This window comes from Mycetomoellerius zeteki, unplaced genomic scaffold, assembly GCF_001594055.1.
Source record: "Mycetomoellerius zeteki isolate Tzet28-1 unplaced genomic scaffold, Tzet1.0 scaffold98, whole genome shotgun sequence".
Taxonomy (NCBI): Eukaryota; Metazoa; Arthropoda; class Insecta; order Hymenoptera; family Formicidae; genus Mycetomoellerius; species Mycetomoellerius zeteki.
The window spans coordinates 2,827,579-2,842,806 of record NW_017258021.1 but is presented as its reverse complement, the minus strand read 5'-3'; the positions used below and the strand labels follow the sequence as shown (position 1 = coordinate 2,842,806).

Genomic DNA, 15,228 nt, shown 5'->3' with positions numbered 1-15,228 from the left:
TTGTCTCTATTTATCTTCAATAAGATCTCGATTTGGGTTTTGATTATTGAAATATTTAACGCGCTGGATGTAAAAGCAGTTATGAATACCGTTTTTCCCTGTCTCAGAGTATTTTTCAACAGTTTTGGATTTCATATTTTGAAAGTGCATTCCGTCGCAGAAGCTTAAACGCGACGTTGCAGAATGGCTAATAATAGGAGGGTTGGCTTACCAGCCAACAACGCCGGTTTGCAGTCGCGACCGAGTCCTATAGAGGCGTAACTTCCGTTAATATCGCGACGGACTTGATGCTCCTGGTGTGTCTTGGTACCCACACATCCGCGTATGAGAATATTAAGACAGCACGCATTCCACTGCGACGATTTCCGCGATTTCATAAGCGGGACCGAGGGCTCTCGAAAGTCCAGCGCGTCTCTACTAAATGTAGTAACGGAGCTCCGAAAATACGATATTCTAGAAACTAAAACACTATTATTGAAGAGAAAATTTTTTTTACAAATTATATAGGTATATATTCTTAGAGTACAAATTTAAAAAAAAACTTAATTGTTTTAGGCTCGTAGCCCTTCTTTGTTATATTATTTAATTTATTGAGCCTTTTTATTTAATTTTAATTAATTTTAATTAAAAAAAAACTTAATATCTATGTGTGTGTGTGTGGATAAATTATAATATACTTAAATTGCCACATATATGATTTATTCTTTCAATTTGTTATCTAGATTTGTTATCTAGATTTTCATGCAAATTTAATTCATGAACGGATGCAACAGAGAAATATACAGAAATTCATATTGTACAAGAGCTTCTGCTTTTGTCGAATAATAGATTATTGTAACTTTAACGATATATCAATGCCCACAAAATTAATTGCATCAAAATACAAATTTTGGCGAGCAATATTGAATTGGTCAGAAGTTGCTCAACAGTTACATATCCGTTTGACCATGATCTTGCATGACCACTTGCGCGGGTTTTATTTTGCATAACCATAAACCGGCGCTACTTTATCGAGTGGCAGATGGTTTACCACACGTGTACCTGAAGAGCTTTCCTTGTATATCGATACGAAGAAAGTCAATTGCGCGGGTCGAGAAGATCGCATTCGCATGCTCATATTATATATTGAATAGAAAACAGATTATATCGGGATACATTAAATATATTGTCAATTGTAGTTTACATTTAAATGTATTAACACTAAAAGAGTACTGATGTTTCTTATTTACTAAAAGGGGGAACAAATAAATCATAAAAATTTAAAACATGATGAAGAACTAAATATTTCAACATAAAAAACATAATTATTGAAAACTAAAAAATTCAGAATTCTATCTTTTACATAGAGATAATATTAATCTAAAAATAAAAAGTCAATAATGACTTTTCAATATTTCTAGTATTAAATATCTCCGTGTCATAATTACTGTAATCAGTGATTATGAAAAGATTAGGAAAATTGCAAAAGAGAATTATAAAATATTTAAATATGAAAGTTTCCATCCTTAGGAATTTATTCGCTTTATAAAGTCGATCTCAATATTAATATACGTGTAATTTACTTTTTATGAGAATACACAGATGTGCCATTTTTATGTTTCAATATGAAAAATGCCTTTTTATCAAAATAAATGTCATTTTTATTATATCAATTAAAATGTTAATCTATTTTATTATACCATCTAAAACGTTAATTTGATACGTAGTTTCTTACATTTTTTCCTTTCACATTAGCGCATCCCGAAGAATTTTTATTTTATCTCGCACTTTCTAGCTCGAAACCACATAGGGAAACCGGTTGCTTATAAGTGTTATTTATCGATCCTACATTTTGCGTTCCCGTTGCCCAGTTTCATCTCTGTATTAATCCACAGTCACTTCTATAAATTTATACTCTTCTTGTGTACGAGAAAGAGAAGAGAGGTTGAGAGAGAGGGGGCAGGAGAGAGGGGGGGAGAGAGAGAGAGAGAGAGAGAGAGCGCTTTCTTATTATTCTAATTCTCTTATTATTCTAATATATATATTTCCAATATGTTTTTTTTATAAAAGTATTAAGCTATTGAGAAGAAATATACAAAAGAATTTAATAGGATTATCGCATTAACATTTTTCAAGAGGTGCTTGCGTAATTTATACCTTAGTATTAGTTAGTAAGTTTTTAAGTATATTAAAAAGGCATTTTACACTATACGTATTCAAATTATCTTAATCTTCTTGATGATCTAAAACAATCGAAACTTTTTCCAGGTGTCCACGGTGTGATCACACGAGGAACCACGATGGCGGAGGTGGCGACAAAGAAGTCGATCAATGTAGTAAGTAGCAAGAAGAACGAGGTGTGCGGTGTTCAGTCTAACAACGGTTTGATTGATTTGGATGATCTAACCACGAGTAACACTCAACTAATTTCATTGTGCGACGATGACGATCTCGTACTCACAAACAATACACGTAACGAACTTGAGAACGACGACAAGAGCCTGCAGGAATTGATAGAGAGTGAACTGGCCCTGAGGATCTGCTCGAGTAAGGACGACGATAATGCCGTCGTCGAAGAAACCGAAAATGTCGTCACTCAACCGGAGACAATCAAGAAAATCGTCCTGGACTGTCGGCAGGATCCCGTTGATGTTAATGCGGAGTTCATAGCTGCTGAGAGCGGGCACTATTCTTTAATCGAGGAACCATATGGTCATCGGAATGGTCACGTGTCCCCCCACGCCAACATTGAAGCAGTGAAACCGGAACCGGTGCGTTTCCATGACGAAGAAGAAGCGCAGGCGTTTGTTGAGCAACCGGAAGCTGGCGTTGCGCCGATAATTATTCAGAAAACGAACGAAGATGATCAAGAGTCGAGCCGCGACGAAGCTGTCGATGTTAGCAACAACAGTGAGAAGTGTCAGGCGATTGTCAAGGAAGCTGTTCCTCCCACGGATGATCCAGACTCTGGCAATGTCACGAATGTAGATGAATCGAATTCTCAGTCTTTCTCGATTTCTGCCAGTTGTCCCGTGGACAAATACCAACGGGAGGAAGAATTGATGCCGAAGACACTTGATGACATAGATCTCCTTCGCACCGACGTCGAACAGGAAAGGAAGAACGCGGACATTGATGTTCCGGACACATGGACTGACCAAACGCCGTTTCTATATGGCCTGCAGGTCGGTCGGTTCTCTAACAATTATGAAGAGGAGGTTCATCCACAGGATCAAAATCTCGAAGAAGTGAAATTCCCTTGGACGAGTAAAGAGTCTTCCACAAATGAACATATCGATACGCTTAATGATTCCTATAAAAACAATCCTGTCGAGGAGGAAGAGAAGATTCCCACATCGCCGATTCGTCGGGATAAATCGTCACTCTCCGAAACGATCGAAGAGGTCGATTCGAAACTGGAGGATTCCCGTTTCTCCGACGACGTCATCTGCCAGTCCGAGTTATCCGCGGAGATGGCCAGCACACAGGAGTTTCTCGACATAGAACGCCGCGTGCTGAACGAAGAGATCGATCAGGAGCCACCGCAGATTGTGATATCGTTAGAGATCGAATCTCAGGCAACGTCGGGATCGATTCTGGAAAACGAATCGCCAGAGTGTCTCGTTGCGGAAGATGCGCAAAATCTGGTAGACGAGTCCTCGAGCGAGTTCTCGGCGTCAGATTCGACTTTCATCGAAAAAACCGAGATTGTGGTGTCTGACACGAGCGTGACGATCTTTTCGGAGACGAGACAACTCGTCGCCGAGCAGATCGGGAATCTCGATTCGTGGACCACAGTCGAGGAGGCCACAAAATCGGTAGATGCCGAAGAACGACAGAAGGATGCGCCAGTCGCAACGGAACGTGACGCGGTTAACGACGCGACGAGGGACGATAATGAAGGGAAGCAAGACGATTACCTTGCACCCTCGTCCCCCCGTGCGCCCCTGGCCACACCGGACGAGACGGAGACGAGCGATGTTTCTAACGCCTGTGACGTAAGTGTGCTTTTTTCGTGAATTAACTCGACGCCCGCTCGAGCGACGAAGGAGCGGCTCGAAGGAATGACGCAAAAATGTCGATAGGATCATAGTGTAAGAATACAGGGTGTAACATTGCATATAATGGCGACTGAATTAATCTCTGGCCAATATTTGATTAGCGACAAATTTCTAATAACGGTTTTATATTGGTGTTTAAGATTTAACTAACTTTTGATTAATCACACAAGAATTTTAACAATATTCACGGAAGTGTTACATTTTGGCTGGTATTCCATTTTTATTTCAAAATTGTCTTACGTAATATCTTAAGATGTTAATATCGACTGTGTGCGGTATTCATAGTCGATTCTTATATTTAAGACTGTCTTAAGTACAGTTTTAAGATAAACCAATCAGAGAGTCGTATTGACATCTGGAGACATTATTTAAGACAGTCTTAAAATAAGAACCAATTATTAATACCGTTCTTGCGATTGGCTTATGACATCTTAACATTGTATGTACTTAAGACGGTTTTAAATATGTAATAAGAAGTGACTATGAAATACCGGCCTCCTTGTTTTTTAAAGTTTTTTTTACATCTTACGAATAGTCTCGTTTGCATTTGCATAAATCGAAACTTCGCACTCGCGACTATTTTCACAGTAAAATTAATTAATATGTCATTACCATAACATTGTGACGATGACGTGTACGTCGTGTAATATTTCTTATGAATATAAAACGTTGAGAAAATTCACAGCCTCGAATGAGGGCACGAGCACTTTCCTTCGAGCCACCGCATTCGTTTGTACAGGTAGGAGTAACAGTTCCTATGATTCATCGAGATAATTAATGCCTGATTTGCTCCATTTTTGTCAACATCGCGAGTGAGATCGTTGCACCTCTTAAAAATTAATCGTTTTTTGTGTGGTATTGCTTATCGTTAAAATCGTCAATCAAATCAAATGCTATAATTCTGAACGTCGTAATGTTTTTAACTTTACACGTAATTCAGATTATACAGGGTGATAAAAAAAACCATTTAACATTTATATGGTAGATAATATGATGTGTAATATCTATTATATGAACGCTGAATGGTTTTTTGTACACCCTGTATAATTTGTGTGCCTTGATATCGATAGGGTTGCTTTGCGCTTGCGACGTAAAGCTGCAAACGTTCGGCATAGAACGCGTCTCGGGTACTCATATTCCGCACGTTGCGCAAGAGAAATACAAGCGCCATAACTTAACAGCGTTCAGGTTGTTGCTTGCATCGGATAATTCCTACGAACGCATTGTGGATCCGATCCTCCTAGCAATTTCTGCAAGACTAATTGCGCCATCGCTCTACGTAACTCCTACGCATGTTTTTACACGTTAGGGCGATTAATCTCGTTTATTCTTTTTTCGACGGCCTCCAGGTAAGGGATTCTCGCGAATGCCCGCTGGTATTCGCATAATCTGCGGTATCGATGCGCTAAGTTTAGTAAATTTATGTTTCTCTTACTATTTATAGCACCGCAAATCGCTAAAGGAATATCATCAACCTTGTCGATTTATTTGATTAATTTTCCAACCTTCGTCACATATTTATAATCATAAACAAATACGTCCGAATAATTGATTCTTCGCTTTCTTATGATTGTCGATTTTCATGTATAGTATTTCTATACGTAATCGCAATCTCGACATTACTCGATGTGCCTTCCGCAACAATTCATTATTCGCAAATCGTAAATGTGTATTATTTGCCTTAATCTCCTCGATACCCTTGAAGGTACACCCTTCTACGATCAGCAGCGCGTGACGATCGCTCACACCACAAATCTCATGCAAATGCAAGATCTGCAGTCACAACGGAAGCCGGCTTATCGCCATGAATTTCGTATCAACCCGTGAAACATCGCTTGTAACACGATGATATTCATGAGTGTTCGTATACCGAATTGAAAGACGTGGGATACTTAATTCTCCGAAAACTCGAGACGCTTTTAATCTTTAATTGGTAACAATTTCTTAAACTCTCATACAGTCTACATTCTGTATGGAGCAGTTTGCTGAGCTTGATAATTATATCTTAAGCGATTTACTTCTTTGCTGTTTCTACCTTCATTATCTATAAATACGGTGTAGATTTAAGAAGAGATAACGGCCATTTTTTGTGATTAATTTTATTGCTGGCATGGTAAATGGCGGAAAGGATTTAAAACGGAACAATCAGCGATTATCTACGAATAAACAATTATTTTAACTCGTCGACGCCGACTTGTGCTTGGCAAATTAGATCTTGAAACTACATTATTTACAATATTAAAAAAATTAATCAAGTTCTTGAAGCTACCAAGGCCACTTGCCCAGACGGATGTCGCTAGTTAAGGGCTGATCAAGATCGAGATCACGTCAAAGTCAATCGTACGCTGCGCACAACCTCTTAACGGCGTCACAATCCTCCTGTCGCTTCCTCTTGAAACATTCCTCGCCTCGGCACGGTTCTGCTCGCCGAGCAGCTGAGAATCCGAGTTCTTTTACCTGGCCAACCGGCTCCACGTGCCTGGTGGAAACGGCCAATCGTTGGCGGCGGAAAGCCGCACGCTGCGTGCTACGCTTTGGAGAGCATCGAGTTTCCTGAACCCGTTACAAGACGCACGCTCTCCTCGGCACCTCAGACATCTCTGAGGCATCACGCAGAGCGGTTGTTCGTTCACGTCTCGAGGAGTGATCTCGAGGATGATCATCGATCAGGTACGACCTGCACGACGATCGGCCTGACCCATCTGCTGCTGTAGGGTCGCGATAAAAGTTTGTGAGGGAGGATAAACTTGAGTGTGAGCGGGGGAGGTGCGCGCACCAGACGACACGGTCGTTGAACAAGAACATTCGCCTTTTTTCCTTTGGTCTCTCCTTGTATTCTTATTTCTTCCTCTCTCTCTCTCTCTCTCTCTCTCTCTCTCTCTTTCTCTCTAACTTGCTCCCACTCTCGCTTCGGTTACCAGCCATCTCGTTCGCGCTTGAAACTCAGCTCTGACCGCTCTTTCTTTCTCCTTCTGTCCTTCGTCGGCTTTCGTCGACCCCGTTGCCAAGGTGGACGCGCGTTCGTCATTCTGAATGCGTGGCTGGTGTCGGTGCTAGAGGCTGCTTGGACCAACGTCGGATAAGTACGAAGAAGAAGGACGAAATTGTGTGTTCGGGATGATATAAGTTGTGAACTGATGGTGATGTGATCGATATTGCTTTCACGTGAAAGTTCTCAGCGAGTACCGTGGAGAACGTCGGAAGCGATTGTCTTCCGGTTTTTCGAGACGAGTAATCGAAGTAGCGTAAACTCGAAACTTCGCTTTTGTGCTTCGAATAGAGAGTGTGTAAGTATAGGTGAAGTACCGTAAACTGCTGGTGGTTCGCAGGGAAATTGTTGCGAGCTCCAATTGTTCGGAAGGACCTTGAGAGAGGATTGGGAAGTGTTGGGAAGTGGACCAGGATTATTCTAAAGTGGCAGTTTGCGGAGCACGTTTCGCGTGGTTTCAAAGTCGCCTTAAATTTCTTTATTGTTAAATATTTAAAATAAAGAAGCTCGTTAAGAGAACGACAGTCTAGTCGAATTATCATAATTATTTTCCATTTCTTCGTTAAACAAAAGTTTATCAGTAGACATTTGTTAACAGGATTCCTGTAATTAAAATACTTTTTGACATATGGAGTGTTTTACTTAAAAATTATGCAGCATATTCTGCCTTTGTATCTCTTATCTTATCGTTTACATTTGTTAATTTTGAATAATGACGTAATCGCGTCTCTTGTCGATTTCTCGATACTGGATAATTAATAGTCAAACGTCGCGGTTGAGATTGTGTCGGTACGCATTATGTCGCGTTTTACGCTACGCTCGCATGGCTCATACTCCGTTCCGGAGTATTGCTTTTCGCGCGTGCGGCTTATCGAAAATCTTCCTTGTCGGACGGCCATACCTGTCGGGCAATTACGCCATCGTGTATAAATCGTTGGAGCCATGAAAACTTGACGCTCTTATCAGTCGTTTCTAATGCCCGCGTCTGAACAAGTTGTTGCTTTCGTGTTTCGACGCGACTGAAGCCAAATCGCCGTGAGGATTGACGAAGAGACGGAAGAGGACACGCTTTTTTTTCTCTAATCTGTATTCTCTAATCTTAATTTTTATAATCTTCCATCTTTGTTTGCATTCTCGTCTCGCATTCTTTTGATAATTACTTCGTTTGGTAATTACTCCTCATATCACGTTATCGTAAAAAAGCGAAGATTATTACCAGCCGGACAATTATGAGTTGAGCCGAGAATCACGTAGTCGTAGGCGAATGACGTTTTAATTGCGCTGTACGATATCGGACTAGTTTCGCTCGTAAGTGAAGCCGTGCGGTTAAACAAATATTCCGTCTAAAATCTTGCCTAACTAACGCGTGGATCGCGTTATGCACGCTCACGTACGTCTCGAATGACGAGAATGAATCAGATCGTCGGAAATGAAACGGGAATGAAGTGCGTAATATATCAATTTATGTCAGAACGGATTTTGGAGCTATAATCTGAATATAAAAAATACGTTCAATTTTTGTTTCATTATGAAATCGGCTACTCTTAGCAAATATCATGAAATTTAATTTATTCTCCAGCGCGTTTTCTGGTTGACGTCAATCCAGCTTTCATTTTCCATATACGTTTAACCCAAACGTTTAATAGTTTAAATAACCGAGATTTTATGCACGTCGAATATAAAATATACTTCAGAAAAATTCTGCGCTTGAAAGGACGAAGATTTATCTCTTATAGAGAAGAACATTGACTGAACGTTAAAAGCAGGCGAAGATAATGTAATGCTCACGCTGATGTTACTCTTTTCATTGCCATGTACTTTTACATTCGACGGGAATATTACGTTACCATATCGTGAAATCGATATTATTGCTTGCAAATCATGTTCGTTAGACGAATGTAAACTTCCGCGTCGGACCGCAGAAATCGCGTTTTACCTACCTCGACGTGCGCAGTAAAGACCATTGAATCCCAGCGGCACAATGGCGTATGCTAAATCTAGTTCTTCCAAGTCTATTCCTTTCCTGAAGACCGCGGGTCCGCCTACATTAGATCGCGAAAGAAACATTCAATCATGAAGAAATGACCCAAACGTTCACTTTAAGCGTTCGAGACGCGAGAAATCTCCACGTCAGAGTCGTTAAAAAATTCCAAACGCTTCAAATGTAATGTACGTGTCTCTTTTCTTTTTTTCATCGTAGAGCGAGAGCCGCGAGGAAACGGTGACCACGAGTTCCACCGTGACCTCCTCGAAAGGTGGGACCAAAACGAAGAAGAAGAAGATCGAGGGCGTTGCTGGTAACGATGCCACCTCGCCGAACCTTACGCCGCGCACAAAGAAAACCAAGAAGAGCAAGAAGAGCGATCTCGAGAAGGAGAACATCTCCGTGGTGAGTTATAAATCGTTTTGATAGACGCGCACGTGTGCACGGGATGTCCCGCAGCTATCCTTTCACCGGTACGTGTTCTCTAATCGTCGTAGCGTGGCAAGTCTTGCCCGAATGAAAATTCGATAGGATAACAAATCAGAAAATTCTGTTGAATTAAACTTCACGTGATATTAATCGAAAAAATCAGACTTCTATGTATCCACAGTAAAAGCCTCGTCGTTATTATCGGTTTATCAGCATTTTCGTTGAGAACGATTTATCAGATTGGTAAAAGGATGAATGAACAAAAACCACGATTGTTCTGGGACATGCTGCGTCACGCGACTATATTGTATCTACTAATTTGCTACGTTCTGTATTGATTATCGACAAGACATATATATGTCAACGCGATTTTTCATCAAGTAAACGCTGGTCATACCGGCCGCTACTCTCGGAAGATATAATTGAGGGCGGTTCTCCGACATGTGCGAGATGCGCGAGTACGAAATCACCGTGCGTGGAACCGTTATCACGCTAATTATCACTTTACCCGGTAAAACTCGCCACCGGCGCAGTTGCGCCGGTGAAAACCGGAAGTTCGCGCTTTTGGTATCGCATCTGCATGCGTCGGCTCGCTGGCTTTGACAGATATCGGAGCGCTATTAAGTAGAGCGCGGACGATATCGATCGAGATTGCGACGTTTCCTTTTTGCGGGACTCGTCCTCTGCGCGCAATTATAGTCAAGCTGCAGTGGAGCAGTTTACTTCCGTTCCGAAAATCATTATAATGTTAATGTCGGTAGGAAAGAAAATAATTAGACGATATTACTTTATTAAATCATTATTTTGATTTGTTAAACGAAGAAGAAAAACATTGAGTCTATGCTATTACTACATCATTATCATATTTCTATTTTTTATTTAAAAAATATAGATTATACTTAATGTGTAATATATCTCTTTTTTCATGAATTAATGTATGATGTATATTTTTTGTATGATATCGTCTAATTACGTGCGGATGTCTGTGCGGACGAGATCGTATAGCAAATTATTTATTTATTTTTTTTTTTTAAAGAAGCTTACGTCTGTAAATGCAAGGTAAAAAAATTTGCTAATGAAAGCTTTTTGTATAATACATATAAATATTGAAAAAAATAAATCAAAAGTAGCTACTTGAAAAATAATTAATAATTTAAAATATCATTAGCTGCCGTAGAATAAAGCGTACAGCAACACAGTCAATATTAAAGATATTAGAGTTCAATGTTAATCGGTTGACAATGAATAGAAGTCAATAAACGAAATGGACAAAGTTTATAATTTATTAAGGAAATATAAGCATGATTTAGAAGGATATTAAAGTGTCTCTGATTATATTTCTAAAAATTGAATTGTAAAGAATGTGTCATAAACGAAACGTAGACTCGACGTGGAGCGTGTAATAATTAATTATTTCTACCTTTGATTATCGTACTCGACTAACGGCTCGGCGCAAGTTAGCAAGTAGACGCAGCTTATTAATCTCTCATGCAGTTGCATGCTCAGTGTGTTCGTGTTTCTTTTGTTTTTCCATCAGAACTGTAGCTTACAAGACGCAAGCATGCATACGAGCACACAGCGATCGCATTCGGAGATGATCGATTTTTCCGCCAAGGACGATTTATCGAACGTCAATGTTAAGTCACTGGTAAGTTGCGCTGAAGCGTACGTATCTGAGAATTAACTGCAAATTACACACACCGATAATTACAGTCAGAAATGTAATTTAATCCTCAGCTCTTACAAGTGTCGATCTAATTTTATTAATGGATATTATGCGCCTTAGAAATTAATCTTTAGTATGAGATAGCTTACGTTCAAATTATTAGAGAATTAACATAGAATTCATCATAAAGAGCACTTTTGACATTTAAGACAGATCTTGCGGAACGCTCTCTATTCTCAGATATTCCTTTTTCCTCTCGTTTTCTTGACTTCTCTCGGCATAGCTGTTTCCCAGCGACGAGCTATTCACGCGTTGCATTTATACGAGATGCAAGTACTATTTCCTAGCTTTGTTTCTTAGTCGACGAGATGAATAGGCGCGCGAATAGAGATTTCCTGACCCCGGCCACTCACCAAGTGATCTACTAGATGTGAAAGAACAGCTAACATGACTTTAAATAATTAACGGCGGGCTCAGTAGATGTACAATTACTCCATTAAGCAATTAAAAGTTACCTATGTTGTTTGATTAAACCTGCCGACGAAATTACGTTGTTACTTTCGGGAATTGCATGTGTAATTTTGCCATCGCACGAGCGTGATCCAGTGAATGTTAAAATTTACCCAAGCAAGCGTAATGGAGTCGATATAACGAGCATATCTTGTAATCCTTTCACAAAGTAAAGAAGTATATTTTTCCTTTTGAAGTAAGTTCGAGCGAATTATACGTGTGAAGATCGATACATTAATATATGATTAAATGTTCAGGGAAAATTATACTTTGCGTAATTGTTATTTCGTGATTGCGTAAGGCTGCGTCCCGAACGAATGTCTGTTGTTGCATGTATATTGATCCGCCTGCATTTTTGTTCTTCTTTTTGCGCATGCAGACACAGAACTATGTCTCGGAGACGAGTCGTAGTGATCAGGAGAAGTTGTGCAGGGAGCGGATAGCGACTGGCGTGTCCATCAAGCAATTAGTAAGTAACAACCATGTAGCCGGCATGATCGCGTTTGCAATGAAAAGAGACACATGAAGAAGACACGCTAGATAGTGTCGCCAATTACTCCGTCATGGCCTTTCCTCCGTAAAATTAAAAAGGCCAATTTTCTCGATCGATGAGATATCGATTTAATTAATGTACGCTTTCGCTACAAATCTGCTTCGTTAATAGCATATGTGATATATTGTCAGATACATATTTTGTCACTAACAGTGTCGCAGCTTTGGCGACATCTCGAACATGAGTGACGGCGATCAGGCAACTTTTGAGAAAGCGAGCCATGCGATGGAAATCGAAGAGGTTTGTATTAATTCGTCCAAACACGTATCGCGAATGTCTCGTATTTGTTTTTATCCTGGTCGATGTAATTGAAAGCGATGTTATAACAGCCGTGCAAATTTTGGCTAATGTTTATTTAAATTAGCAATCTTTTTTTATACAATGAGAGATAATAATCTTAAAGTTATATTTTTTTAAGAAGACAATAAGATTCTTTTAAAAGAAAATAATTTTTTTTATGATAATTATCTGAAACAGCCGTATTTTCCTGATAAATGTACTTTAAATAAATTATCATTTATATACTTTGCAATATTTTACAAATTTTAATAATTGATATTTTGTATTCATTTATAATTTCTATCGTGGTAATAAAGTAAGAAAGGGTCGATTACTGCTAGACAAAATTTGCAAGCATGCGAATGCTTATTAACGATGTTGCAAATTAATTTCCGGCGTATGACAGGAATGAAAAATGCATTGTGTAACTTTTGTTGTTGCATGAGCCATTTTCGACATTTGCTTTATAATGTGGCGACAATATTACGTAAATTCCAAGCAAATAAACATCCTAATAGTATACTAATAGTCTAGAGCGCGAGTTCTGTGATACAAATTTCTAATAATAGCACAATTGTTTTCTGAGTGATTATATCTTTATAGAAAATACTTTTATCTTTTTACGCGAGATAATAAAATTTATTTCCAACAAAGCACAGTTTCGTTATCTTAATTAACGTCATATCAAATAATGTTACGAGGTCTCGTGACAATTAAAAATAAATAATTAGATATCATCAAAATTTGAAATATTTTTTATAGAATAAAATATTTTTATTCGGTGATTTTCAAAAACGTCTAATGATTAAATCTTTTTTTGATGAGACGACTCCATTATCGCTTGCGATCAATATTTCACAGAGCTCGCGTCTCTCGAAACGACTCACCGCTAATTTGTATTCTCGTTGATGCTCTCGCCCCGATCGTAGAAGGCGAGGTCTATGGGTGATCTGAGAGTATGCGAGCAGGGTTACTCGCGGTTTACCAGAGACGCACCCGTCTTCGCCAGGGTGTCGGTCAAGGCCCTCGTAAGTACCTCTCGTAAACGGCACGAACAACATTGAAGTCAGTCGAGCGAATGGAATAACGTTAGATAAAGCGCGAGCTCAGTCTAATGAAACTAGAACTTTATCAAAGTTCGTAATCGGTAATTTCTACTCGGGAGTAACGATCTATAGAGCCTCTCGCGGTGGGCGTGTAATTGTTCTATCCTACGGTACTTGGAGGCGGCCGATTACGCATTTACCGCGTTTGCATTAATTGCGAATATTTAAAGCGGAGCGAACGCAATGTCCGTAGCTTGAACGTTCACGTTGCTGAAAATCCTCATAAAAATGACAAATTTTTTTGGAATAATTTAATAATAAAGAATAGCATAAAAAGATCTTCGTAAAAATATTCGGATAAATATTCTCCGGAATAAACGCTCGGTCAAGTACACCGCTACGCATTCCGAGAACTCACCGCACGCATGTCGGAGTAGTTTACCGTCACGCTGCGAATGCCGTCTCTCCATTTATGGAAGGGCTGACTTGATAATAACAGACTACTTATTTGCCCTACTTCAGCCGATTACGGGGAAACGCAGGGTCCGGATGTCGATTACAAGTTTTTTGTCCCGTATTATCGGTCACGCGGTTATCGGGATTTTGACGTGAAGTTCAGTCCCGACGAAGGTACTGTCTAGGATACCTATACATTTTGTCGGAATTTCGTTTTTTCGCATTTTCCGTCGCGAATGCAAAGAGAAAAGCGAGAAAAGCGGGTCGACCTTCCTCGTGAGTCGTGAATTAATTAATCGAGACCAGAACGCTCGTTAAACGTCGCAAAGGAACGTCAGCTATAACTTTTATTTTAAATGTGCGAAATTAAAACAAGCTAGTACTATAATCACTTCTGAAATGAAACAAACAAAAAGTATTAATAAGCATGTAATAAATAAATATTGTTCTTTAAATTCTTTAAGTAGAATCTCACTTTAAAGAGTGAAAATTGAGCCAGTCTTAAAAAAGAGTGACTCAATGATCAATCTTTAACAGTGAGATTTCACTCTTCGGAGTGAGATTTACTCTAAAAATTTTAGAGAGTAATAAACCCGAGATGTTTACATTGTTAAATTAAATTAAAATTCAAGAATTGGAATAACGGCGTTTAAAGTGCAGTACTTTCCATTTTAATGAGTCTTTTCTACAGAATGCTTCATTCTTATTTAAAAATTACATAACTGGTAATGTTTAATTTAAAATTCTTTTTATTCCAATAATTAAGAAAAGAGAGAACGTAATATAGCATAATAGGTAACTTGACTGTTAACATTGTATACATCACATAGAAATATGGCGTTAATAAAACACTTGCATCGGAAGATTGATAATGTAGACCGACTAAAAGTTCGCGATCGTTTTACCAAGGAATGCACCGTGATACATTTAATAACGTGTGATGCCGAAGTAAAGCCAATTTGAGATAAAGAGTGAATTCGTGACGCGAAATGATCGTCCGACGTGATTGAACGGTAATTCTGCGCTACTTCCAATGTTGTTCTTTGTCCGTTCGTTTTGTTCGTTCTCCTTTTCCTTGATCATCAGACGCAGCAGTTGGCAAAGCTTCGATCAGCGATTAAAACGCTTCACACGTACACCATACGAGCCAAAAGTAGCTTATTTTCTTGCTTGCCACGGTAAAAAAAAGATTTCTTTTTTTTTCCTTTACACAAGAAATCGTAAATAATTCAACGCGGGAAACAGGCTGCGAATACAATATTCAATTGCATTAGGG

General features: G+C 39.1%; 1 protein-coding gene across 1 annotated transcript in view; it reads left to right on the top strand.

The window, feature by feature from the left end:
• LOC108730936 (uncharacterized) overlaps positions 1-15,228 on the top strand; it is a 59,803-nt gene that overhangs the window by 23,165 nt on the left and 21,410 nt on the right. The window contains exons 2-7 of the mRNA XM_018460915.1: positions 2,248-3,977; positions 9,230-9,418; positions 10,980-11,090; positions 11,998-12,087; positions 12,325-12,411; positions 13,380-13,478. Of these exons, the coding sequence (XP_018316417.1) occupies positions 2,248-3,977; positions 9,230-9,418; positions 10,980-11,090; positions 11,998-12,087; positions 12,325-12,411; positions 13,380-13,478 (2,306 nt within the window). The remainder of the gene's footprint in view (positions 1-2,247; positions 3,978-9,229; positions 9,419-10,979; positions 11,091-11,997; positions 12,088-12,324; positions 12,412-13,379; positions 13,479-15,228) is intronic.